This window comes from Boleophthalmus pectinirostris, unplaced genomic scaffold (assembly GCF_026225935.1).
Source record: "Boleophthalmus pectinirostris isolate CB_2022bp ecotype Guang Dong unplaced genomic scaffold, ASM2622593v1 HiC_scaffold_20, whole genome shotgun sequence".
NCBI lineage: Eukaryota > Metazoa > Chordata > Actinopteri > Gobiiformes > Gobiidae > Boleophthalmus > Boleophthalmus pectinirostris.
The window spans coordinates 23,063,910-23,090,465 of record NW_026571153.1 but is presented as its reverse complement, the minus strand read 5'-3'; the positions used below and the strand labels follow the sequence as shown (position 1 = coordinate 23,090,465).

The window sequence follows — 26,556 nt, the reverse complement described above, 5'->3', positions numbered from 1 at the left end:
CTCAGGGTGCTGGATTTGGGATGGAACCCTCCATGCATGGTCAGGAGCTTTTGTGTCTTAACATCTGTGGACTGTGTCTCCTCCTTTGACCAGCTTATGAGTCCTGTTGGGTATCTGATCAAAGGTAGGGCAAGTCACATTCAAAGCTTATGATACTATAATGTCTGGATCACATGTTTTGTCTGAAAGAGATTGTAGTGCATCTTGGATGTTACTGCATATTTTTACCACTATAATAATGCTTATTACGCTTTCTAAGCATTGCTTATGCATTGCTTGTGAAGTGCAGATTAAAGCCTAACAAGCCTTAGACAGAGCAATGCTTACAATTAGCATCACACCCTAATCAATATTGATGACATCAGCTGCAAAGTATTCATTTAATAACTTACAATGGTGTCAAAAGAATCTATAAATCCCATAGTCTAGGTAATTTTAAAGGTAAAGATTAGCCATGCTTTTAATTGACTCTGACCAAGGATCTATAATAAGAACTTGACATTAAACTGATCTACCTTATACTTATTCAATTACAGGTGCTTTTATTGCTCCAAAATACCTACAAAAACAGGCATTCTAACTGTAAGCAGGATCGCCTCTTTACAGATCTGACCTGTAACTTGGTCTGGTTTGGTCTCCATGAAGATAGAAATGTTTAATGCTGTATATACTGCGAAACATTTCAAACAAAGCAATAACATCTCTATGGAGAAAAGCGTTTAAAGGACCCTCAATCAGCAAAGTTACAGAATGCGCCTTTAAATCTTATTATACTTCCATGACTCTGACACACTCTAAAGACCAAGGGCCACACAGCTGGATGCCTGTGGACTCAACATAAATGTGTACCTCGAAATGTTACATGTCAAATCATCTCATTAGTTAAGACTCTTGGCTCAGTGATTAGCAAGAGTCCTGTGGTGTGGAAAGGCGCACTGAAAAGGTCACTTCTATTATTTCAACAAGGGGAAATTAGTGGTGACTGAATCGCATAAAAAGTTGAATCTATTTTTAGATACACTAAAAGCAATACGTATTCCTTTAATCTGCTTTCCAGATTGTTTGATAAGTTGTTTCTTATTGTGATTTGGACAATACGTTAATAAGTTAATTGTGCAGTGACTCAATGACCAGTGTTATGTAGCTTTATTAAAGGTTATATATTACACAAAATTGACTCTTGAGTTTTAAGTTATGTTATAATGTTACCTTATTGAAAACAAACCTGTAGTTGTGTTTTGTTTCTTTCACACATGTTTATGAGTCTGTGTGCACCTCCAAAGCTTGAAATGCTCTGTTCCACCTTGTGAAGTCATGAAAAGGTTGTTTACAAGTTAACAGCTGCCTTTTGCATTTAGTTCAGTAGAGATTGGAAATTCCACGGGCTGAAATTTTCCAAATGATTCTAGTGAAGATGTATGGATTTTAAAACACAGTGAAGCGCTCACTGTAGCATCACATGACATCACAAGGTGGAACAGTTTTCGGTTTGAGAGAAGAACTCAGCCTAAATATGCAGGGTTAAACATGTGTGAATGAAATGAAACACATTTAACATTTTTCTTAACATTCACTTTGTATCTAATAATGTCTTACAAACTAGGATTAGGCAAGTTTTATGAAATGGGTACTGTAAAGTAAAACAACAGAATGGCTATCAGCTTTACTTGATCAAATATACTCACAATTTCTACCACTAGCCCCTCCCCTCCTCGGCCAATCATATTCTTCACTTGCCTTGACGAAGAGGCATATTCTTAGAGGAAGAAGCCTGTTTATGCATTTCTTCAGGCTTCAATTTCACTGAGAGAAGTCTGACGTTCAGGGCAGTTTGATACGAAGATGTTTGAGGCGCATGCACATGGACTTTTGGTGTTTTTGCTGTCATCTCTGGTGCTGGGCAAAGTCAGCAGTGCACCACATAATGATCTACTGAGAGGAGAGCTCATCCAAGACCATGTAAGAAACTCAACTAATTATAATTAAAAGGTCTTATATTACGCAAATGTCACTCTAGTGAGCTTTAAGTCATGTTATAATGTTACTTCTTCAAAAACATACCTGGAGTTGTGTTGACATGTGAATGAAACAAAACAACTCCAGGTATGTTTTAAGGTGAGGAAACATTATAAAACAGATTTTAAAAATTTAATAAATATGGGCCCTTTTTTAACCGTTTTAATTCATAATTTTGTAGACCTGATGTTCTTGTGTACTTGTAGGATCTGGCGCAGCTGATTTTGGTCCAGCTTCTGTCAGATTTGATGGCGGTGAATAATGTGGAAGTGGAGCCCAGGCTGGAGGAGCAGTTGGGAATCCGAGAAACTGTGATGAGGAGACAGCTCCCTTTGACACAGAGAGAGCGCAAAGCTGGCTGTCGCAATTTTTTCTGGAAAACTTTCACCTCGTGTTAGTGTTGTTTTGTAACCATGGGAACAATTTTAGTGTTAAAAAATAAATGAAAGCAAAACATGTTACTGCAGTCTTTATTTTATCACTACAAACTGCACTCTTAAAGGTGCACTGTGTACCGCAACTTGTCGGTTGGGAGTCCGTCATCTGTTTGTTTCTATGGAGATGTCATTGCTCTGCCTGGAATGTTCAACAATATGACATTAAACATCTCTACCTTACTGTTATTCAGTTACAAGTGGTTTTATAGCTCAAAAATACCTAGAAAAACAACAATTCTGACTGTAAGCAGGGTCGCCTCTCCACAGATTTGACCTGTAACTTCATCTGGTTTGGTCTCCATGAAAATAGAAAGGTTTAATGCCATACTGTGAAACATTCCAGACAAAGCAATAACATCTCTAAGGAGAAAACAAAGCATTTGACGGACCCTCCACCAGAAAAGTTACACAATGCACCTTTAACTGCTGGAGGGTCCGCCACCAGATTTTCTTCCAGATGTCGTCATTTTTTTACCAAGAAAGTTTCACAGTATGGCATTAACATTAGTTCACCAGGCCAGAATCACAGGTCAGGTCTGTGGAGAGGCAACCCCGCTCACAGTAAGAATGCATATTTTCAAGGTATTTTTGAGCAATAAAAACAATAAATGATGTGTTTAGTGATAGAGTGATATAGATATGTTTAGTGCCATATTCTGGAACATTTTTAAAGCAATAATATCCTGATGGCAACAAGAAGGTGGCAGACTTTACCATAAAAGTCACGCAGTGCACCTTTAATCACTGCAAAAAAATATCAAGTTCACAGCTTTTATAGACAAAAATCAAAACATGATTACAGTTTGGCAGGGGTACCACTATTTACAGATTGAGAAAGATTTGAGGAAAAATATAGATAAAAGTAGGTGTCCTTGAGGTACATTTTGAGGTGTATAGCCCTTTAAAAAGTTAAGTATAAAATAGGACGGAAATAAAGGTGTACTCTGTCAACAGTACAAGAAATTATAATCTTCAAAAATTGTACATTTTTAAAGGTCCTATATTGCGCAAAATTGACTCCGGTGAGCTTTGAGTCATGTTATAATGTTGTTACCTCCTCAAAAACAAACCTGAAGTTGTGTTTTGTTTCATTCACACATCTTTTGAGTAACCCCTTATTACTAGTCGGTCTACATCTCCAAAGCTCAAAATGCTCTCTTCCACCCTATGATGTCATGTAGCGGTAGTTGTCAAGTTAACAGCTCCTTTTACATTTAGTTCACCAGAGATTGGCAATTTCAAGGGCTGAAATTATCCAAAAGATTCTTGTTAGGTGTATGGAGTTTAAAAAACACAGAAAAGAGCTTTCTGTATTACCACATGACATCACAAGGTGAAACAGGGGATTTTCTGTTTTAGTGTGCTTTTAGAGTGTTCTGCCTAAATAAGCAGGGTTTGTGTGTTAAAAATGTGTGAATGAAACAACGCACAAATCCATGTTTATGATGAGGAAACAATATTATAGATCAGAAAATGGCGTAATATGGGCCCTTTTAAGTACAGTCCAATGCAATATTAGTGTATGTGAATAATTATTTTGTTTCACATTTTAAATGGCACATAAAGATGCAAGCTTCACTCCACTGGATGTTCTGTTTAACACCCTGTATTCCTTTACATAAAAAAACAAAAAAAACAAAAGCATTAACTTCATTGCACCATCACCTTATGTCATAACAGTCAAGTATCAGCCACAAGCCAATATCAACCAAAAATCACACATTTGCAGTTTGAAAATAATTCTGACAGAACTACAAAGCTTCTAGATAGGGATGTCATAATATCAAAATGTTGTGTTAGTATTTTACAAAAAACTCCAAAACTCCAACTCCAAAACTTTAATGATTCATGATTATTGAGGCCACAACCAAACATCAGTGAACTCCTTCATTTTGTGTGACCAGTTTGTGAAATCAGACTTTGTGAATGATCAAGTTGTACAGTTGAGGAGAGATAAAAAATAATTTTACAGTAACAGTAGGGATGCAACGATACCAATATCTGAATCAGATATCGGTTTCCAAATATTGATTCAGCCAGTATTCTAGTGGGACATATAAACAGATGTAATAAAACTATTTACTTGTTGTAGTTGGCCCAGAAAGTCTAATGTTAGAACTTATATTTTCACAAAGGTGTTCTGTAGTAACTTAAGAGATAAATAACAGCTACATAACACATTTGGTCTTATTTTATTTTTTGGAAATTAATTTATTTATTTTAAGGAAATAAATTCTACTTAAATGCAATTTAAAGCCATAATATCGAAATCTGTATCAGAGCTGAAAAAAATGGATCAGTGCATCCATAATTAATTGTGTTATTTCTTGAGTACAGATTCAATGGAAATAACTTTTTTTTTTGCTTTTTATGATTCTCACAATTATTAATTTTTAGTTCTTATGATTATATTGTCATCTGAATAAGCAACATTATCAATTAACCTAATAATCCTGACATCCCTATTTATAGACTAGTAGTTTCAAGTCAGTTTAACATTCAGGTTTGAATATTTGTTTGAATATGTTTAAGGAAAAACAACAAAAATAGCAAGGATTTGGATGAATTCACTACACATTCATTGCGTCTACATGTCTTATCTACCCACACTGCAAAACATCACAGCAACAGGCTACATCCTTCCCATAGAGTTTAATCCAGCCAAGTACAGTCACAGATTGAGTTAAACGCATAGACTGTATATATAAATGGACATAGCTAACCTGCTAGTCACTGAGTTTCAAATAGGGAGTTAGCATGAGTGCGCTTCTGGCTCCATCACCTCTGGCTCCAATTGCCTCTCAATAACTGCTGCAGTGAACCTCATCATTTTGGTCTTAAAATGTTCGTATTAACCTGCTCCACATGATTCTTGTGTTTTTATTTCGCCATTTTGTCTGTAAATAAATTCTTATTCTTAATATGGACCTGGCTCCAAATTTGCTCCTTTAACTGCAGCCTCAGTGAGCTTCATTTGACTGGAGCCGAACACAATGGTATATCCCTTAGTCCACTTCTTTATACAGTCTATGATTAAACATTGTTGAGGCAGTTTTGATTTGTACACTTCGTCACTGAGGTCAGCTTTCATATTTGTATTATTTTGTCATACATTCCTATTTCATATAACTGTTTCTCAAAGTAACAATCAAAATATTCTTGTGCTACTTAAGCAGTACCAATGTGATTTAGTGGACCCCAAACTGCCGGCAGGTCAGGCCACTGTAGTAACATGATCTGAATCCGAGTTAAATAACAAAGAAAATATCTAGGGGTGAAAATGCAGGTTCTAACCAACAGAGGGAGCTAAAGTGACATGTTAAACGGTCCTATATTACACAAAATTGATTCTTGTGAGCTTTAAGCTTTGTTGTAGTTACCTCATCAAAACATACACTGGAGTTGTGTTTTGTTTCAATCACATATGTTTGGGTAAGCCTGGTTTAATAGTCTGTCTACATCTCCAAAACTCAAAATGTTTTGTTCTACTTTGTGATGTCATGTAGTGGTAGTTTTCAAATTAACAGCTTCATTTTAATATTAGTTCAATAGAGACCAGCTATTCCAGGGCTGAAATCATCCAAATAATTCTAGTGAGGGCAAGTCTGATAAACATGAGTGAATAAAACCACACACAACTCCGGGTATGTTTTTGATAAGGAAACAACATTATAATGTTATAATATCAGAAAATAGAATGTAATATAGGCCCTGTAATTAAACAACATGGGAAAGGGACAAAGCAAAAAGGGGGTTTGTGTTTCTGGCACTCTACAATGTGCTGGTGAACTGAGTGAAAAAATGTTGTTATAATTAGCAGTCAGTTGAGATTTTGGCTGAGAGGTCCTGGATGCGTCGTGCACTGCAGTTCTTACACAAGATGTGACCATCCAGAGGGTAGCAGCCACGCCCCTCTCCTTCTGACGATAGCAAGAGTCCACACTCCTGAAGGAATACAAGAGTTAAGTCAAATAAAGTCACAAACAAAAATACAGTTTAAAGGTGCATTGGGTAACTTTTCCAGTGGAGGGTCAGTCAGATGGATGGAGATGGAGATGTTATTGCTTTGTTTCACAGTATGGTATTAAAACTTTCTATCTTCATGGAGACCAAACCAGACAAAGTACAGGTCAGATCTGTGGAGAGGCGACCTCCGTCACATTTAGAATGCCTGTTTTTCTTTTTTGTTTTTTTTGAGCTATAAAACCACCTGTAATTGAATAAATGTAAGGTAGAGCTGTCATACTGTGGAACATTCCAGACACAGCAATGACATATTCATAAAAACAAGCAGGTGACTGACCCCCAACCAAAATGTTATACAGAGCACCTTTAAGGGGAGACACTACAGGCAAAACTTTTTGTTTGTTTGTTTGTTTGTTTGTTTTGCCAGTTTGGTCTCTGGATATACATGTTTAGGGGAGAAACAACAAAATTATCATGTCTGCGTTTTAATATTTAATTCAATCAATTTGCCTCCAGAGAGTTATATGGGAAATGCATTTTCCTCCCATTGGGACATAAGCTTCACCCCTTAAAATAGCACTTACATACATGAAAATTTAAAATCTTGTACTTAACAAGATTTTGATGAAACGTATAGAAGGATTTTTTAATGTCTAATTCCAAGTCTGATTTATACAAGATTTCACTCAAAAAATGAGGTGAAACAAAAAAATTTTAGGCAAATTTTCAGTCAGATTTAGTTACTAAAATACTAAATATGTCCAAAATCCTCTCAGTATATTAAGCACTTTATGTTACATTTTTTGTATAAAAAGCACTTTTTAAAGAAAGTTTGACTGATTGATATTGTTTGTATACAATATGTCAACAAAAAGAAGCAATAAGTTTAAACCTGGCTCCTTTCATGTTTCTGTTTTGAACATCCCAAAATAATCAACTCTAGCCGTGTACACATAAAATGCCTTATATATTATTATTATATTATAATACTTGGACTTGTAATACATTTTTTTCTTACATTTATGCAAGTGAACTACAGGAAAAGTTTCAAACTGATATCTCTCAGTTTAAGATTTTATTCCTATTCACCTGTAGCGTCTCTCCTTAAAAATGTAAAAATATGTATTGACCGACCTCACAGACATAACAGCTGACGTGAAAGCTCCGGTCCAGCGCAACGATCCTGACCGTTTCCTCCTGACCCGGCTCAGGCATGATGGGCCCACTACACACAGAACAGCGGGGCGCATACTTCCTGCTCATTAAAACAAAGCATTCACACATTTGTGTGAGTGGAACAGTTATATTGAGTCACAATAACAAATTTTTATGTGTGATATATTGATCCTGAAAATATCAAGATAAGCGATAATATTGAAATTAATTTATATCACTTTCATAGTAAGCTTAAAAGGTACTATATTGTATTAAACTGACTCTTGTGAGTTTTATGTCATGTTATAATGCTGTTACCTCAACAACAAACATACATACATACATATTGAACGATAAGTCAACATAGTAATTATCATGACAGGCCTATTTACATCGTGCTGTTACATTGCCCTTTGCACATGTCTAACCTGTGGAAGTCTTCTATGCAGTGGATCTGAGAGGTAGCGTCCACAGTGAAGGGCACTCCATCCAAACAGCAGTTACACACTACACAAGTGAAGCACCGGGGATGGTAGGCTTTCCCCATCGCGCGGAGTATTCGATCCAGAATTGGTTTGGAGCACTTTGAACATTTTTCTAGCGTACTCTAAAAAAAACAAATGTCATAATGAGCCTCATGATCGTTTTACTAACAAAGAAAATCATAGGTAGCATTCACATCGTTGAGTTATAACCATTGTATAAAGAAATGGAAAAGAAATGGAAGTGTGACATTAGTCAGCATTCAGCTAAATGAAGCTCACCAAGGCTAGCGAATTTGGAGCTGAGTTCCATATCAGGAATGTTAATTTATTTCTGAATAAAATACCTAAATAAAAATGTCAGGATTGTACAGAGTGGGTTAATAGGAACATTTTAAGACCAAAATAACGACTGACTGCAGCAGTTACAGAGAGCAGGGCAACAATTTTTCAGTGTAAAGTGAATTAGAGCCAGACTCAATGGAGCGGAAAGTGGCCCCCATGTTCACTTCCTTTTTATAACACTGCAGTTATGTTTAGACACTTTGGTCAAATATGTCACCATGTTTAACAAAATGACATTTTTTATCTTGAGGGGTTGTTTGTTTAACTTTTGACCTCTTCAACTTCAAGTGAACTGTGTGAAATGAACTGTATGTTTAGTGATTAGTGAGTGTGCTGGCGTTACATGTATTTCTGTGTGATTGTTGCTGTACTTTTCCCTGTCCTGTAGATTATTTGACGTCAACCTGCCGAGGGACTGATGATGGAAATTAGCCACGTTGGCCATATTTTTTACATTTAAATTAATTAAATTAATATGTGCTGTCCCATTACAAATACATAAAACATGAAATGACAAACTTACAATGTAACAGCTCTCACAGTAGCTCTTCTTGTCCAGGGCATAGAAGGGCTGTCCTCGGAGGCGGGCGTGACAGGTGATGCAGGTGAAGCACTCCACGTGAAACACCTGCTCCATGGCAATGCACCCGCTGCCATCACCAACCACATTATCACCACAGCGAGCACAGCGGCCTGAACAGCAACAGGTAGATATTTGTCAGTTACAGTAGTTGTAGTAGTTCATGGATACTTTGCAGTAGAGATGTAACAATAACTTGAAATATCTTGATATAGTATCCTCAGAAGGATCATAATATCGGAGGCTATCACAATATACTGAATTACAAGTCTCTTTGCTTAAATTAATAGTTATTATAGTTATAGGTGTGTTTAATGTCTTTCTTTTTCTGTAAAGCACTTTGAATTACTTTGTGTAATTGTGCTATAACTTGCCTTGCCTTACCATAATATAACAATAGCTAAAAACAGAGCAAACTACATGACCATGATCCTTTGGTGTTGTTTGTGTAGCGCAGACTACATAAAGAAATAGCTGTTATTAAGCACTTTTAATTCTTAATTCTCCATATTATAACACTACCAAGACTTCTAAAAGGAAAAAGCTGTATAATCACAATTTTGTAAGTCTCCACAAAATATTGCAATAAATATCGTACTGTGACATGCATATGGTGAAAATGTAGTATTAAGGGATTTTGATGTAGTTGCATCCCTGTTTGCAGTGACATTACTTTGCGGGTACAAACATGGAAGGAGTAAGAGCTTTCTTACTTAAAAGTCCTGAAAAGGTGCTCTTCAAGGAAATGGCTCAAAAACTAACAAACAGTGAGAATGACCATTGTAGTATAAAAACTACAAAAAAGCAGTAAAACTAAAGTCTGAGGAAATATTATAAAAGTCCTTTGTTGGTTACATTCATTAGAGCCTATGCAAGTAATGTTTATACTGGAAGCATGATCAACCTCACTGTTCATTACGCTTGGGGTGTTCTGCATGTATGTCTGTGGAGGAACCTGTGATCCATACGGGCATTCACGGTCCTGTTTAGGTGTTTGACTTTCAAGCGTCAGATTGTGTTAAACCAAAACTCAGATTAATGGCTAAATTGAGATTTGTAAAAATCTATTAATGATCAGAGTTAGTTAGTCTGCCATTAAAAGTTACATCATGTAACTTTTTTTTTTTTTTTTGATGGGGGGCTCTGTTGTCTTTTAGCTTCCATGACAATGTGAATGTTGCTTTGAAGAGAAAAAGCTATAAACATATCACAGATCTGTAACTTTATCTGGTGGCATTGCCTGCTTGTCTCCATGAATGTATAGTTTAATGCCATACTGTGGAACATTCCAGGCAAAGAAATAACACCTCCATGGAGACAAGAAGGTGAGGGACAAACTTAAATACTGCACTAGCTAACCGAAGTAGTCTTCAGCAGGCGGATGGTTCATATCATATACCAGCTTCTTCGTCAAACGGTCCAACTCATCTTCTGGCCTCGTTACAGCTGCCCCCTGCTAAACAATATGTAGATTTTTATTTACACAATATTATTTACAGGGCTAGAATGAAAATATGATGTTGTATTTTAACTTTTTGGGTTCTTTTTAAACACAATACAGTAGGAAATGTACTTGGACAGGTTGGATAGCAGGACAGAGGAGTCTGTTTTTTACTTGTATTACTATTTTTGACTACTTGTACCTATAAATCTATATAATTATGCCTTATTTGACACCAGTACCTTACTATTTTATTGCTACTTATTTAAAATTAATTATTACCATTTTTATAGTTCTTACTTTTTGTTACTGTAATATAAAGTGATGTGTGAGCTACTGTGTCCAAGTAATTTCCATTGTGGATCAATAAAGTTTGTTTAAGTCAAAGTCTAAATATATCTCTAAATATATCTCTTTTTTAAGACAATATAGCAGGAGATGTACTTGTAAATATATCTACTACTGTCAATCTAAGCCCTGATGAAGAGCAGTTTGGTCGAAACATGTTGGCTTTGGCCATCTAAATAAAGGCCTTTTAACTATATATTTTTCCTTGGGTGATTTTTACTTCTTTGGAGTGCCTGGATTCCATTGTGGTTAAAACATCTACTACTGTATTGCCTTTAAAAAGAACCAAAGAAGTTAATGTAAAAAGACAAAATAAACATTTTTGGATTATTGTGTTTTATATTGTGTATTCTTGTACCTTGTTGTTTTGATAAGGGCCACTCTGTCCCGTTTGACTGTTATCAATCCCTCTTTTGGACATAGCCACCTGATTAACTCTTCCTGCCCCATAACCAGCCTCCACATGGTGATCTGGAGCTTGCGAGTTTGGATGTGGCGGGTACCAACCAGGGCCGGTCTGAGCTTGCGGCGGTGCGGGTCACTGGTTGCCGTGGTGGTGGAGGAGTGTACGCTTGCTCCGCTTGCCTGCCCGTTTGGGAGTACGTCACGGGCTGTGCTGTTTTCACCTGGACGCTGAATCGAGGTCCTGTAGGGGTGGAGGCAGTGGTGTAGGAGGCTGGGACGGGCTGGGGGTAGGGTTTAGGGGTGGAGGAGGACTGGGGGGCATAGTAGTCCTGCTGATGTGAGCTGGGGTAGTGAGGAGGAGGAGGGTGGTACTGGGTTTGGGGTTGAGGGGCATAGGCCATGGAGGGGCGGCCCAGAGGAGGGGGTCCGGAGTGATGTGTGGGTTTGTAGTGATCTCCTGAGTGGTACTTGTTGTAAGGCACATTGTCATAGAGCTGCAAACAGAAGTGATAATAAAATGGTTAGGGACTGTTGTAACTTGGGGCAAAAGCTGTTGTTGAGCTGATTAACTCTTCCTGTAAAGCTGTTGTAACCTGGGGCAACCATAGACTGTATATACTGGTGGTTTTCAGATCCCAGAAGGTGATAATGTCATACTCCCAGATGGGGGCGCAAGAGACAGATTTTCCAATTGATAACGTTGCACTTTGCTATGAAATATCCAAAAGCTATATTCACAAATGTTGAACCTGACCATTTCTATTAGTGACTAGACCCAGGAACTCACTGTATTATAAAAATCTGCATTTGAACACTATTCGTTTTAGCTGCTCCTCATTTGTATTAAATATTATTAGCCAACAGAATGTTCTGAATATCATCTGAAACCCAACAATATATATAAAAGGATACAGCTAACCCGCTAGATGCCGTGTTCCAAATAGAACCAATATGAACCAACATCCTCTGGCGAAAGGTACAGGATGCCCCAATTTAAGCATAACTGATTTAAGTATAATTTATTCCTTGATCAGTTTCAATGATGAATCAAAAGAAACTGCTGTAAGTCAAATACAGGGGCATAGTAAGCACATGGTCACATAGGAAAGAGTCAATATGGATGTGAATATGCATAATGGCTCTTTCTTTTCTGTGAACTGTGTAGCTCTTGGTCAGTGAAATGTATTGAGCACTGTACCTTGTATTGCCTATGTATTGTGCCCCTGATGTCCAAGACAAATTTCTCCATTTGATGACTGGTTTTATCTCTTATCTTAAACAAGAAATGACCATAGAGGCGCTTCAGGCTCCATCAACTCTGTAACTGCTGTAGTGAAACCTGTCGTTTTGGTATTAGCCCGCTCTCTGTGATTCTGGTGTTTTTTTTTTGCCATTTTGTCTGTAAATAAACTACTATTCCTAGTATGAAACCATCTCCAAATTCGTCCCTATAACCGCTTGCATCGTGAGCTTTATTTCATTGGGACGGAACTCAATGGGTGATGTCACACTCCCTTAGTCCACTTCTTTATACAGTCTATGGGGGCAACACCAGAGAGGAGCGGAGAAAGAGCAAGACTTCTTACTTGTGTGCTTGCATCGTGAGGGTGACTGTCCAAATCAGCCAGCATGTTTGTGAGAGAATCAATGTCAGCATCGATTTTAGAGTGATAATGACTTTTCTCAGGACTTCGCTGCTGAAAAAATAGAGAAAACAAACATTGGAAACTTTGAGCATGAAAAAAGTAAAATGAAATGTGTTTTGTAGCTCTAAAAATAAAACCTACCATTATGTCATAACTGTCCATGTGAGGGCTCCAGTTGCGATCATCTTTAGGACCATGTGAAGGGGGATAGTGATCACTGGATGGGTGATGGATCGGCCCGCCTTGTGAACAATATAGGATCAGTTTTTGTCTTGCTTTTTAATTGTAATAACTGATACTTTGCAGCTAATGTCATCAACATTCCCTGGGGGAGTGATGCTAACTGGAGGCTCTGCTGTCTGAAGCTCCATCACTCAATTAGACTTTAATCTTTAAGCTTTATTTTAACACAATCTGACTAGAAAGGGCTTACGTACATGGAATAACAACAGGTGAACTGATTTGTGCTGTTAAACAAGTTTCTCACATAAAATTCACAGTCACAACTAGCTGGCATTAGCCAAGAGGTTTTCAGTTAGTCACGCTCAACCTTTTGTTGAAAATCGTATTGATCACAGGCACCTGAAAATATGTTGTTCAAATTAATTTTATATTTTTTCTTGAGTTTTCAGACAATCTGTGTTTGCTAATGTGTGCATTGTGTCACCATGCTAACTACTGAACATTCCACGATAGACATACATATAGAGCACCCCCATGAATCATCACTGCTGAATCATGTCACTACAAAAATTCAATAGTGGAAATGTTTTCTTAACCATTAGTTTCAGAATGATGAAAAATATAGGACTGTTACCATAGCAATAAACTGGATATCGTATCTTCTAAATGGAATGAATTTGAAAATGTCACATAAAACAGGAAGCTGCAGCCCATGAATACTTCTGCTTAGTTGTTCTGTGTTCTCACCTGCAGGTCCAGTAGCCATGTACCGCATGGGGACCCCACTTCCTCCTCCGTTCTGATCATAAGGATTGTACTTTGGGCGATAGTCTGTGGCACCCTTTTTACCGGACACACTGCGGTACATTGCAGACGCTGTGGAGTGGGACATTTGAGGGGCTCGGTCTGGACTGTCCACAGTCCTCGGAGGAAGCCAAGTGGGACCGGACATTTCAGATGCCTGACAATAAAAAAAAAAGAGAAATATTACTCAGAAAATATAGAAACATGTAACTGTGGTTACTGCTTGTGTCCACAGGTAACCATTGGAAACGGAGGATGCTAGTTGTGGTTTCCCATGGCAACCGGGATACAGAGGAACAATAAGCAGCAGAACAGGAAGAGAGTGTCCGGCATGACGAGGGGGTTTCCAGATGCTCCATGTGAGCGAGTTCACGGCAAACACTGTTCCATAGACACATGCAGCTGCACAACTGATGTTACCACCACAATGCTCATTGTCTTTGGCTGTTTACACATCGTTACCAACGATGAAAAGACGACAAAACAGAGCCGGAAATATTATGTGATAATAAGGGCTGAGCAACACCTGCCTCATAACAATATATTATGTTTTATCCAAAGAGTAAACAAACAAACAGCACTGCAGCTGAGCAGACATTTGAATCCTCAGCATTGGCTTTCTTTGAGGAAACGTGACATTAATGAAAGATTTTAACTAATTTAGTTCAGTGCAGTGTATAATTCTAAAAAAATAATTATTTGAACAGGTCTGACAGAGGCACATTAATATTACAGAGTGGTTGAAATTAATAGACCACTCAGACAGATTTTATCTGCTGTTGCCATAAATCCTGTTGTAAGAGGATTAAAATGGAGGAAGAGACCTACATAGATTTTGTTGTTGTCTAAATGATTACATTTGTATTTTCATTTGAGGTTGTTTGAAGACAATATGAGACTGACTGTCATAGACGTACATTTATACTGAACATGTTTAGGCTGGTTTAAGCGACTCACCGCAGAATCCGGTTAAACGAACACATTGCATCCTTATTATTTCTTTTGAACAGGCCATGATGCCCCAAAAAATATGTTACATACTTATGAGGCATGATGTATGAAATGTATGAAATTAATGACCCATTCATTCAAAATGGTTGTGTATTTGTATTTCAAGATATTACTTTCATGTTTGCTTCATCAGGATGCATCATGGCATAGACAGCATATGATGTAGAGGTGTAAAAGGTTGTGTTAGCTGGTGTTTACAACAATACTGCTCACTGTAGTTCATCGTTTGGCTCCATGTTGTTTTATAGTTGGGCATTCCCCCGGGCAAATTTAGAAATGAACAAAAAATAATATTGATTCAGAGTGACTGATAGTTGCAGCGAAAGAGTGTTAGCGTGTGTCCCACCTCCTGCTACTGTACCTTCACGGTGCCGCTCCTCTTCCCCTGGATCCCATCTACAAACCAAGAACAATACAAAGTGATCAGTGCAAACCAAGAACAATACAAAGTGATCACTACCGACCAAGGACAATACAAAGTGATTGCTACAAACCAAGAACAATACAAAACGAAAAGGACACAATACAACATGAGTTCAGGCTATTTGGCAACAGCAGCTCCATACAGTCTATAACCAGCACCCAACAGCTCCGTTCAATGAATAACTTTGTATCGTATTTTCTGTGTGGGTCTGCTCTGTGTGTAAATGTGACACTGAGTCCATGTTAATATAGCCTTAAACGGGGGCTAATGCGCGCTAATTCAGCGTAATAACAGGTCTGTTTACGTGATTGTTGGTCTATTTTGAACTCGCGCAGAGCCCCGTGCCTTGCCTCTGGGCTAACTTCCACATAACCAAACCGAGCAGGAAATCATGAAATAAACGGCACCTACCATGTTAAAACGACACTAGTTCTGGGTGCACTCCTCTGTGCAGTTAAAGAGAGGTCAGTGAAAGTGGACCAGAGGAGATCGGTGTAGCTTTAGCCTCGTTAACCCACTTCGTCCCGCACAGAGGCCTTCAGCAGCGGCTCCTCTGCGCGTGCACCGCCCGTGACGTAGCAGCGCCCCGGCACCGCGTGTGACGTGCGCGTGCGTGTGAAGTGGTGGGGGGTCCATAGACCGAACACATACAGTATACATACAGTATATATACAGTACAGTGTGTATATATACTGTATATGGGGGGTCTCTGGTGTCTGCAGGTCAGACGTTATCAGCTGGTTGTTGTTGGTTTATCTTGTTGACAGCATGTGGATGCATGCACAGCGTTGATGGCTAAGGCTAGTGGCTCTCAAACTTTAAATACAAAGAGCCTACACCAAAGTGCTTGTTTATCACGTAGACCTACGATCAGATCCAAACCAGCTCTATAACTGGACTATTCCAGGTCTAACTCAAGCTCAGCTTAATGTCTCTCCAGTCTGAAGTACTGGCTATTGGCACAGCAGGCAGACTGTTTGCATCAGGTTAGAGGCCCTCTGAAATATGCAGTTCTTAAAGTGGGTCAACTGTCTCCTTTGGCCCTCATGTTATTCAGTAAAACACCACTCTGGAAGTGCACTCCCAAAGGCACTTCTTCAAAGGAAGAGTTTTATAAGGTCCTGATTTGTTTGGATTTCCGCATGTCTCTTTGCCAAAAAGATAAACAACCCACTCTGCTCCCTGGGATATCCCCACTTCCTGACGCAACTCCGTTTGCCTTATATGGTCACTCTGCTCTCAATCACAGGAAGGGACAGTTTAGGCCGATCTGTTATTGTTGCTCAAACTATCAACACTTTGGCACCAGCCCTGGGACCTGAAGTCAAAGCAAAGCCACAGCCCACGCTGTATAGAGGAACTGTATGTAGATCTGTCCAGAGATCCAGGAAACCACACAACAGGGGAATGATACCAAATACTTTTAACATCATAATAGGTATGATTGTTTGTCCACTATGAAACACTCTTAAAGGTGCATTGTGTAACTTTTCCGGTTGTGGGTCCATCAAATGCTTTTCTCCATGGAGATGTTATTGCTTTGTCTAGGATGTTTATTAAACCTATCTATCTTCATGGAAACTAAACCAAACCAAGTTACCTGTTAGATCTGTGAAGAAGCCTGTTTTTTCTAGGTATTTTTGAGCTATAAAACTACCTGCAACTAAATTAATATAAGGTAGAGTTGTTTAATGTCATACTGTGGAACTTTCCAGGCAGAGCTATGACATATCCATAAAAACAAGCAGGTGACCGACCCCCAAACCTAAAAGTCACACAGTGCACCTTCAACAAATTAGCAAGACTGACGGGTGTCTGTGCCCAATGACAGATGAGACAGGAAGTGTCTATGAGATGCCCGCCCTTTGCCAGCGGGACAGACCCATTGGCTTCCGGCCATTGGTGGCCTGTTTAGTAATGTTCTCACTTTTCCTCGGCCTCCCCCCTCATCCGTTCCTCTCACAATGCCTGGAAGTAGACCAGACCTACCATTGGCTCTCTGTTTTTCGCTCCTTGTTTTCCTTTTTATTTTTCACATATGCTACAGGAACTAAATAATGAAAAAAATGCTCATAGTCAGATAGACACTCCACTAGTATCACGTTTTCAAAGTTGTAACACACCTTTGAGAATGAACCACGGTAGAAAGCTGAACATGCAAAACACAATGTAAACTCTATATTGTTTCCTTCAGTTATTTTAGGAAAATACTTATATTTTATTGTCATTCAATCCTAACGGTAACTATCAGGTGTTACAGTTTACTTTTCAATCTGCTAGTGGTAATGTTTTCCATGATTAGATAGATATATTTTGTGCATTTAATTGTTATTGAATACACTTGACTTTTGGTATAAAGTGGAATGTTGTAACAAATAATATTTAAGACAATAATCTTAATTATAATCAGTGCCTGCCTGTGATTACAGACCAACACATACAAAAACAATGTTAAAGGTGCATTATGTAACTTTTCTGGTAAAGGTTGCCACCTGTTTGCTTGCTTGTTTTTGCTAGATTGTTCCACAGTGAGGAATTAAACATGTCTATTTATTTATTCAATTACAATTGTTTCTATGATCTACCTGCAGCAAAAACAACACATACAAAAACAAAAATTAGCAAAGATGAGTGGGTCTGGAACTATGTCTAACTTGTCTCCCCGAATTCAGAGGATTCAGGCAGATTAACTAATCAGAGATGCCCATTCTCTGTTCAGGAACATGTTTTTTTGTTTTTTTTTTCTAAATGATAAAAAAATTTGAGAGACACATGCTACATGCTACAGATTAACAATTGTGGTTGGACTGTCTCAAGTTTGGACAGAGATTTTTCACGTTCTGTGGTCCAATTCCTGACTCTTCTGGATTCAAACTAAATGTAGAAAGAACTGCCTGCTCAGGCAACAAAACCACAGCAATTATTATGTTCACTTTCCCTTCATCATATCTGTGAAGATTATTCTTCCACCTTCCAAACTTTGATGTAAAGGAAGTCCAGTCAATATTTCATTTTTGCCTCAGTGACCTGTTTGTGTTCCCAGTGAACTTGTGTGAAGATGAGGTAACTGTTTTTGAGTCCATCCTGACCCCAGCAACCTTGGTGGCATCCCCCTCTCCATGTCTTTACTGCTGTCTCCTGCTCTCTTTATTATTGACGGATGTCCTGTGCAGGCGTTTTCATCCGTGACTCTGGACTGCAGGATGTATTCGTGTGTGTGTGTGCGTGTGTGTGCATGTGTTTACGTGTGTGTGTGTTCATGTGTGTGTGAAGTTCCTGCACATCTGTCCTCTGCATATCTCTTGTTTTTCAGTGCTCTAATAGGTGTCTTTATACAACCATCAATTTGGTGCTTCCTTCCTCCTTGTCCTTATTACACGTCCCCTCTGCTCTTGGTTTGTTCATTTTCCTAGTCCCTGAACTGTAGAAGTGGTAATTAGCCACGTTGGCCATAATCTTTACATATTTACATTTTAAATGTTCATTAATGTCCCTTTACAAAATAAAATAAGAAATGAGAACTAAGACTCATAAGGGAGTATTATGTACTAGTATTATGCAATATTTCAGATACAGATATTGCAAGCTGTATCATTTTTAATGAATAAGTTGAAGCAATATCTAAAGAGGTTTTGTAAAGATAGAGGTCTGATGGGAATGTTTGTTAGATGTGTTGTGCTCCATTGACAAATACAGAAGTGAAGATGTTCAAAATGTCTGAAAATGAAAGAAGAAATATGTCCATAAACATTGTCTATTGTGTATTCACAGTGGGTCATTTCTTGTGCTTCCTCTCAGACTGTGGCTTTAGTCATGTAGCGGTGCAGTGGGAAAACCCTGAGGGCCAGGCATGCTCCGCACTCCCTTGGGGTCCTAATATGTATTTGTTGAACAGGTCTCAAAAACACACGCTGAAACACACTCTGCCTTCCTGCCCTTAGTTTGTTGGGAACGATGGGGGTTTAGAAAAACTAATAGGCCCCTAAAAATATGTGGAGCCCGGACCCTCTGCAGGGCCTTTCCTCTGCTCTTCCTCAGTGAGCGCGCGTGGGCCATTGAGGAAAGAGGAAACCAGGCTTGTTCAGGGGCTTCCTGTGCTACATTATAAAGAGCTCCTACAGCCTCCTGTCCCTCAGACCTCGCTCTGAGCACACTGAAGCCTCTCTGCTTCAGAGGAAGACCAAACCAAAGGGTTTGAAGTCCGTGTAGTGAACGTTATCTCGTCCCTGCTGGTCGGGGTAAGTTTTGATATATTATTGAAGAATAAAATGCTTTCTTTTCTTAAAAGTGTCAAGTGCATTTTAAGAGGCATTCTTAACATATATATTTAACAATTTGCATTGTTTTCACAGGTACGAGTAGGGAGCTGGTCTCACCTAATAGTGTCTGGAACACTACACCTATTTATTTTACGGCTGAACACAGGTAGATTTCCAGAATTTTCCTCTCATAAAAATATACTTTATTACTAAGCATATCAGGAGCACACTAATGCCCCATTCTCTCACAGACAGGTGACCATGGATCTCCAGGAGGAATACAGGGCTGAGGGATATGTGAAAGAATTCACCCGCCACTCCACAGATGTGCTGCTGAACCTGAACGAACTTAGGCACCGCCACATTCTGACTGATGCCACGCTGGTGGTGGGCAGCCACCATCTGCAGGCGCACTGTGCTGTGCTCGTGGCCTGCAGGTCAGAGCCAAATACACAAATCATCAACAACCTTTGCATTGAGAGATGTGATGACTTATTTTTCCTGTCTCCTCAGTGGTTTCTTCTACTCGTTGTACTCCACCCGTGCGTTCATTCACAGTGGCAGCAGAGAGCCGCTCCTCTCTGTGTCTCTGCCCAGTACTCTGGACCCCTCCAGTGTCTCTCTGCTATTGGACTTCATGTACACTTCACGGCTCCCTCTAACCCCCAGCATCGCCCCTGGGGTCCTGGCGGTGGCAACCTATCTGCAGATGGACCATGTGGCAGAAACCTGCCGGGACTTCATCCTGCACTGGTGAGCACAGAGGGTCCTGAAGGATCTCCACCTCGAGCACCTACTGAGATACCTACTATTTATGTTTTACACCTTTTTTTATGTTTTGCACACGCTGACATTTTACCTGTTTCTGTTTTAGCAGGGAGAGCATGGGCAGCAGAGTGCCCCTGGAGCCGGTCTCCAGGGTGTTTGTGACCTCTGTCCAAGACAAGGCCTTGCCCCATCCAGGACTGCAGCTCCAGCTCCCAGTGTCAGGACCCATCAGGTACATGGGGCAGACACAAGTCTGTGCAGTTTTGTCCCATTGTTTGCAGACAGGATTAGATCATTACTCTGCTTCCTTTTGAGCAGGATCCAAATGGAGGTCGGGGACTCCATGAAACCAATGAGTCAGTCTGAGTCAAAGGAGCCAAACATGCACACGGACATACTTCTTTCACCTGACAGCCCTACCCGCTCCAGCTGTCAGCCCAGCTCTCCTGCTGAGTCCAACACCTGCAACAAGAATCTCATGGTATGGTTAAAATGTCAGTTTCCTCTTTTACTTTGAATTTAAAATGGTGATCAAAATGACTACAACAGTTTGCACATTTTGCAGAGTGATTCCAGAGCTACCCCTGACCCCAAAGCCTGCAATTGGAAAAAGTATAAATACATCATCCTCAATCCTCTTCTCACTGACACTGTTAAAGAAGAGGAACAGTTCCCCGCTGCAGACAGAACCGCCCCAAAAACCAGGACCCCTGTGGAGGCGTGGCCTGGAGAAGTGCCTGGTCAGATGAATAGGTAACTTTGAACATGCACTAGTGATGCTTCAAACAGAAACAAACAGAATGTCATGACCAAAATGGGGTTGTAGTCTATGTCCTTACTACTAATGTATCTCTCAGACAGGGGCGGGCCTCCTGCTACGAGGGTTCTGGCCGAGCCCCTCCCCTTGGATCACCGACCTCAGAGGACAAAACTGCACTGGTCCCAGCCCACGTGGAGGGAACAGCAGGTAGCTACAAATCACCATTCAAACCAGATAAGAATCTGCAAGTGCTAAATTTTTTATTGCTTATTTAAAGGCATCCCAAACAAACCCCCAATCAAGACAGAAAGATCTTTTTATTGCTATTCTGGAAACTCTGGAGTAACAAAGACTACATGCTCAGGTGACTACAATATAAAAATGGCATATGCACAGGTTACCTATGTAAAATGAATACACTATCTTACATTATAAATATGTGTGCAGTTGAAAGGCCATATAGGTGTAATGTGTGTGGAGCTCAGTTTAACCGCCCAGCGAATCTGAAGACTCATGCTCGCATCCACTCTGGAGAGAAGCCCTACAGATGTGACACCTGCGGAGCTCGCTTTGTTCAGGTACAGACATTTAAAGGGCCCATTTTACATTGTTTTCTAATCTGTGTTGTACTGTTGTTTCCTCATCACATACATACCAGGAATTATGTCTTGTTTTATTCGCACATGTTTAGCACACAAACCTGCAACTCTTCTCTCAAACTGAAAACACTCTACTCCACCTTGTGATGTCATGTGCTAATCCAGCATTTGGAGTTTAGGAGAAGTGGACAGATTAAAAATGCAGTATTACCATCTCTATTTGCTTCAATTAATGCACTCAGACATGTGTGAATAGAACAAAACACATCCCTGGGTATGTTCATGAGGAGACAACAATATTATGGTAATATAGGACCTTTAAATTGTATGTTTTTTAAGGCTGACCCTTTGTTTTGTGTGCTGGTCAGGTTGCCCACCTCAGAGCCCACGTGCTGATCCACACAGGGGAAAAGCCGTACCCCTGTCATACCTGTGGCACACGTTTTCGCCACCTGCAGACGCTTAAGAGTCACCTAAGGATCCACACCGGAGAGAAACCATACTCTGTGAGCATCTGTATTCTTCTAGTCATACTTTGCTGCTTATCACTTAATATTTCCTGGGGGTGTGACGCTAACTGTAAGCATTGCACAGTCTGAGGCTTTGTTAGACTTTGATCTGAGCTTTACTTTAACACAATTTGAAAGCACTGACTTAGTTGGAACTACAATAGGTGAACTGATTTGTGCTGTTAAATAAGTCTCGTACACATATAATTACAATCACAAGCTAGCTAGGATTCACCAACAGTTTTCCAGTTAGTCACTCTGACCTTTTGTTGAAAATCAAACACACAAATAGAAGCATGAACACTCAAATTAATCACAAGCTTGTGAAAATATGCTGTTTGAATTCATGTTGTATTTTATATATAGTCTTGAGTTTGCACACTGTAGTCTTGAGTTTGCACACTATAGTCTTGAGTTTGCACACTATAGTCTTGAGTTTGCACACTATAGTCTTGAGATTGCACACTTTAGACTTGAGTTTGCACACTATAGTCTGGAGTTTGCACTCTATCTTAAAACTTGCCATGTTTACTAATGTGTGGATTGTGTCACCATGGTAACTGTTGAACATTCCACCACTGACATACAAGCAGAGACCCCCAGCGTGATGTCGCTGCAAAGTTATTTTTGATGGAAGGCTGGGGCTTGTATGACTCTGATGGGGACTTTACTGTTTTTAATTGAAATATCCAAACTTAAGATCCACAGATGTTGAACTATGTCATTATGAGGCCTGGGATTGGCTCCACAAACTTGTCATTTTGATCTTACATCTTTCTTTTAACTGACAACAATAAAAAAATCATTTCAATTTGGATTATTTGCACTGACAGGGAAAATGTTGAACTAGTTAAGCCAGTTTTTGTTTCATGTGCAATTACGCCTAGTAATTGCTGTAATATCATGTCATAAACCAAGCCTGATATTAACACTAGCCATAATGTTGGTAGATTTTCTGGTCAAGCTGCTAAAATATTCAGTATACAAAAAGACTAGAAATAATAATAATAAACGATAAGAGAGAGAGTCTGAATCTCTATGGGACCTCCTGGTTAAATAAAGGTTAAAAAAAAGTTAGTAACCAAAAAAGTCACAAACTAGGAATGTGCTTTGTTGATATAATAGTAGAATAGAATAATAGTGTATGTAAAATGTAACAAAGTTGGTAGTGTATTTTATTTCCTGTTTTTTGCTATTATTGTTTTGTTTGAAAAACTTTTCAATATAAATATATTTTTTTAATAAATTATATAATGTCATATATTTATATTTTAACAAATATCAAAAATAACATATGAATAAATACTAATTAAATAATTATTAGACGAAATAAAAGACGTAAATAAACCTAATAAAATACCCTCCTTCACCAATTTCTTATGTACCACGTAAAAAAGTCTAACACCAATGTTGTTTACCTCTGTAGTCGTAGATAGTGTGACCTACATATTCCGCCATCAGAAGACAGAACCAAGCTGTCTTCTGTATTACAAACCTTACGCCTTAAAAAATCCATAGTGGACGAGCCCCTAACTCAACCAATACCTAGAGATCACTTGACAAGATCCTATAACTACGACTCGCCGTTCTCAGAAGGCATGCTCCTTAGCAAATCCTGTAAGAAATTGATGCCAGACCAGTGTCAACCTGTTTGACCAAGCGTTTGAACGAGTTGTTAAAGTATTCTGTGATAATTGTTAGGGATGTTGAGACAGGTTAGGTTATAGTGCAATCGAGAATACTGTAAAGTAGTGTCATATAGCGAGATCTTATATAGAGAGGACGAGTGTTCTGGATGTTTATGAAAAAAAATAAGTTAATGATGCAAGCAAAGTTGAGAGCCGTACGGAGGTGAATCTTATAAAGATAGGTCGCAGAGGTATCGATTATTGATGAAAGAGTATATCGAACAGTAGTTAAAAGTGTATCAAACAGAGAGAGAATGGCCGACTTATGGTAATCATTTCTTTGCGGACGTCATTACCACCTGCTTACGTCATCGTTGATGGATCAGTATCAGTATGGGTCCTACCCTCGAAATGTATCACACACCATGACATTAAAATACAGACTTTGTATTGCTTATTATTCTAAAGGACATATTAATACACAGTCATTTTTATTCCATGTAATAGCTGACTTTGATGACCTTGTTCTATGGCTCGTCCTATGAAATAGTTGAGAAAAGATTAACAAAAGATGCACATAAATACATTGTAATCGCAACAAACATATTTACAGCGACATAAGAAAATCCTAGACACATCTATCACCATTGTAGTAGATACAATTGTGTTTAACCTTCTCGGACCCTTACACTCAGAGATCAAACAACCAATGGATTCCGCAATGACACTAATGCTACCGTTTAAATATTGTAGTTTTAAGAAGAGATCGCAATGTACCAAGAATGTTGTTTCATGCAACTATTGGTTTAGAAAGGTCTCATTAGTTTAATTGTTCACTATATAATTATTATACCTGAGAGTATTTAGAAAATTAATAAGCGAGAAAGATGTCAGTCACTAATGATAAATATGTGGCTTCGCAGATACCCCCTCCAGTTACCGAGACCCATACAGCTAGTTTTTTCTTTATATTCGTTGAATTAATGCTGGAAAGATTTATTCCATTATTCATTTGCTCTCTACTCAAAGTCTCTTATTCTTCACTGAATCCGAGATTATGGATGGGTCTTTCTCGTATCTCTACTTGATTGCAGGACCAGAGAGATATGTACTTTCTTTAACATAATTATCGAAAGTTTATTCAGTAAAATATACTTCGCTTGCCTCTCTATCATTAGTGTAACGACTTTTATATTATTCATCAAGGTTTCCATCAGAATCCAACTTATCATAGCACAAAAGTTAGATACTCCTTGGGATGCTCCTTATAAACAGCAATGCTTAGAACAAAACTATATCTTAGCAACTTAAACTGAGTACTGCATAAGTAAATTGTGAATTTATAGTCTTTCATTTCTATCTATAACTATGTTATACTCGGAATAATCCACTTATGTCTATAGCTCCTATCTACCATCCGCAGGGAGAGCTCTCAAATGAAGCAGAGCTTGATATCAATGCATGTTGCTCCCTGTCATCTATCAAGTACCAGCTTGGTCAATTCGCTAGAGCAGTGAAATAATAACAGCACATGTACTCTACAATAGCAAGTCGCTGAGGGAGACGGGTATAATTTGATAACGACTCCTGTCATTCGCACTTGAACAGCAACAGCGGCTTCTTCAAAAGCGAAGTCCAGAAGGCACACTCCAAAGTATACGCCAAGGGTCCGCTACTGGCGCGATGATCCAGGACCAAGCAACCTAGATACTCGCGCGCACAGATACAACAAACACTAATAACCTAGAATACCACATCCAAGGAGGGCGCAACCCTGCCTCCAGGGCACAAGGTATGAATTTTTCTATGGATAACAGTAGCTATAAGTGTGAGGAGTGTGTATTTTGATAGAGACTTTGTTTCTTAATCTCATGTGTCATTATGATCGAAATGTTTTTTCTTTCACTCAATCTACAAACTGCTGCGTATGTGAGGTATCTAGACTTTTAGCGATGCAATATCTGCGAGACTGAAACAATGACCCGTATTTTTTCGGCGCGAGTATAATCCTCTATGCACATCTTGAAAAATCTGCTAATCGATGAAGAAGGTTTTATCAGTTTCACGGCTGGTCTATCTTCCGTTTCTGTATCTTTGACTTAGGCGTGTTCGTGAATACGTCCAATGGCTTAAATCGCTAAAGGGGCCTCAAACATATATGTCGAGAAAGTCGTATAAGTGTTTCGACTGCGAGATCTCGACCCTCCTCAAAGGCCCCGTGCGCTTCTCCCCTCTAATTGGTCAGATCACGTCAGCTCACACGCGACTGTCGTAGGAGATAGCGAGTATAGCTTATATTACACAAACAGGAGTTTTGTCAAGTCGACTCGCTTTACTCTCACTTCTGAGATTAAACATACTTTTAAGAGAGTTCACTCACCCTTTAAAAATTAAGTGGACAATTAGATTTTGTCTATGTCGATAGAAAGTTGTGACACACTGTGGAGTGCTGACATCAAGTCTGATACGAAACCAACGGAGATATCAACAAATCAGGTATTTCTTATTTCGTAAGAATGTGAAAGCAAATAGAAGTTAATTTTCTAATGAATTGATCAAGAGCTACTACCAACTCAAAACTACTAAGAATACTCATGTATAGCCCGTCACTACATGAAAAATGTAGAAGCTACTTATAAGAATTTTCATTTGCTACTTAAATGTCTATTCTGTACGCATAACACCATGCGGCACGGTTTATAGAAATATAGCTAGTGTGTGTCTCTACAAGAAATAAGAAAGGCAAGATAGAAGACAGACACGATAATGACTATACTCATACATTCACAG

The 26,556-nt window shown here is 39.0% G+C and overlaps 3 protein-coding genes across 3 annotated transcripts; 2 read left to right on the top strand and 1 right to left on the bottom strand.

Annotated features, from left to right (window-relative positions):
• Positions 1-1,842: 1,842 nt before the first annotated feature.
• Positions 1,843-2,414, top strand: sst5 (somatostatin 5). Its single transcript, XM_020922060.2, has 2 exons — positions 1,843-1,959; positions 2,223-2,414. Exons 1-2 carry the CDS (start codon positions 1,843-1,845, stop codon positions 2,412-2,414), a joined length of 309 nt encoding a protein of 102 aa, XP_020777719.1.
• Positions 2,415-2,470: 56 nt separating this feature from the next.
• Positions 2,471-16,080, bottom strand: trip6 (thyroid hormone receptor interactor 6). Its single transcript, XM_020922034.2, is given in 12 exon segments — positions 2,471-6,398; positions 7,554-7,674; positions 8,003-8,181; positions 8,925-9,094; positions 10,341-10,437; positions 11,129-11,303; positions 11,305-11,669; positions 12,762-12,872; positions 12,963-13,063; positions 13,752-13,965; positions 15,166-15,215; positions 15,655-16,080. Coding segments are annotated over 10 exon segments (1,656 nt in total). The 5' UTR covers positions 13,957-13,965; positions 15,166-15,215; positions 15,655-16,080; the 3' UTR covers positions 2,471-6,266.
• A 3,281-nt stretch (positions 16,081-19,361) lies between these two features.
• Positions 19,362-25,453, top strand: bcl6b (BCL6B transcription repressor). Its single transcript, XM_055156190.1, has 12 exons — positions 19,362-19,481; positions 19,596-19,668; positions 19,754-19,939; positions 20,016-20,255; positions 20,377-20,502; positions 20,589-20,751; positions 20,836-21,023; positions 21,128-21,237; positions 21,308-21,394; positions 21,478-21,608; positions 21,998-22,194; positions 25,375-25,453. The coding sequence occupies exons 3-12, from the start codon at positions 19,764-19,766 to the stop codon at positions 25,451-25,453; spliced, it is 1,497 nt and encodes a 498-aa protein (XP_055012165.1). The 5' UTR covers positions 19,362-19,481; positions 19,596-19,668; positions 19,754-19,763.
• Positions 25,454-26,556: the final 1,103 nt, after the last annotated feature.

What these genes read in the sequence shown, in the direction of transcription:
- sst5 (XM_020922060.2), top strand. Translation starts at nt 1,843, where the DNA reads ATGTTTGAGGCGCATGCACATGGACTTTTGGTGTTTTTGCTGTCATCT. An exon ending in GAGAGCTCATCCAAGACCAT is followed by an intron (nt 1,960 to 2,222) that starts GTAAGAAACTCA and finishes GTGTACTTGTAG; the next exon opens with GATCTGGCGCAGCTGATTTT.
- bcl6b (XM_055156190.1), top strand. Translation starts at nt 19,764, where the DNA reads ATGGATCTCCAGGAGGAATACAGGGCTGAGGGATATGTGAAAGAATTC. An exon ending in CCAGTGTCAGGACCCATCAG is followed by an intron (nt 20,503 to 20,588) that starts GTACATGGGGCA and finishes CCTTTTGAGCAG; the next exon opens with GATCCAAATGGAGGTCGGGG. An exon ending in CCACGTGGAGGGAACAGCAG is followed by an intron (nt 21,238 to 21,307) that starts GTAGCTACAAAT and finishes GCTTATTTAAAG; the next exon opens with GCATCCCAAACAAACCCCCA.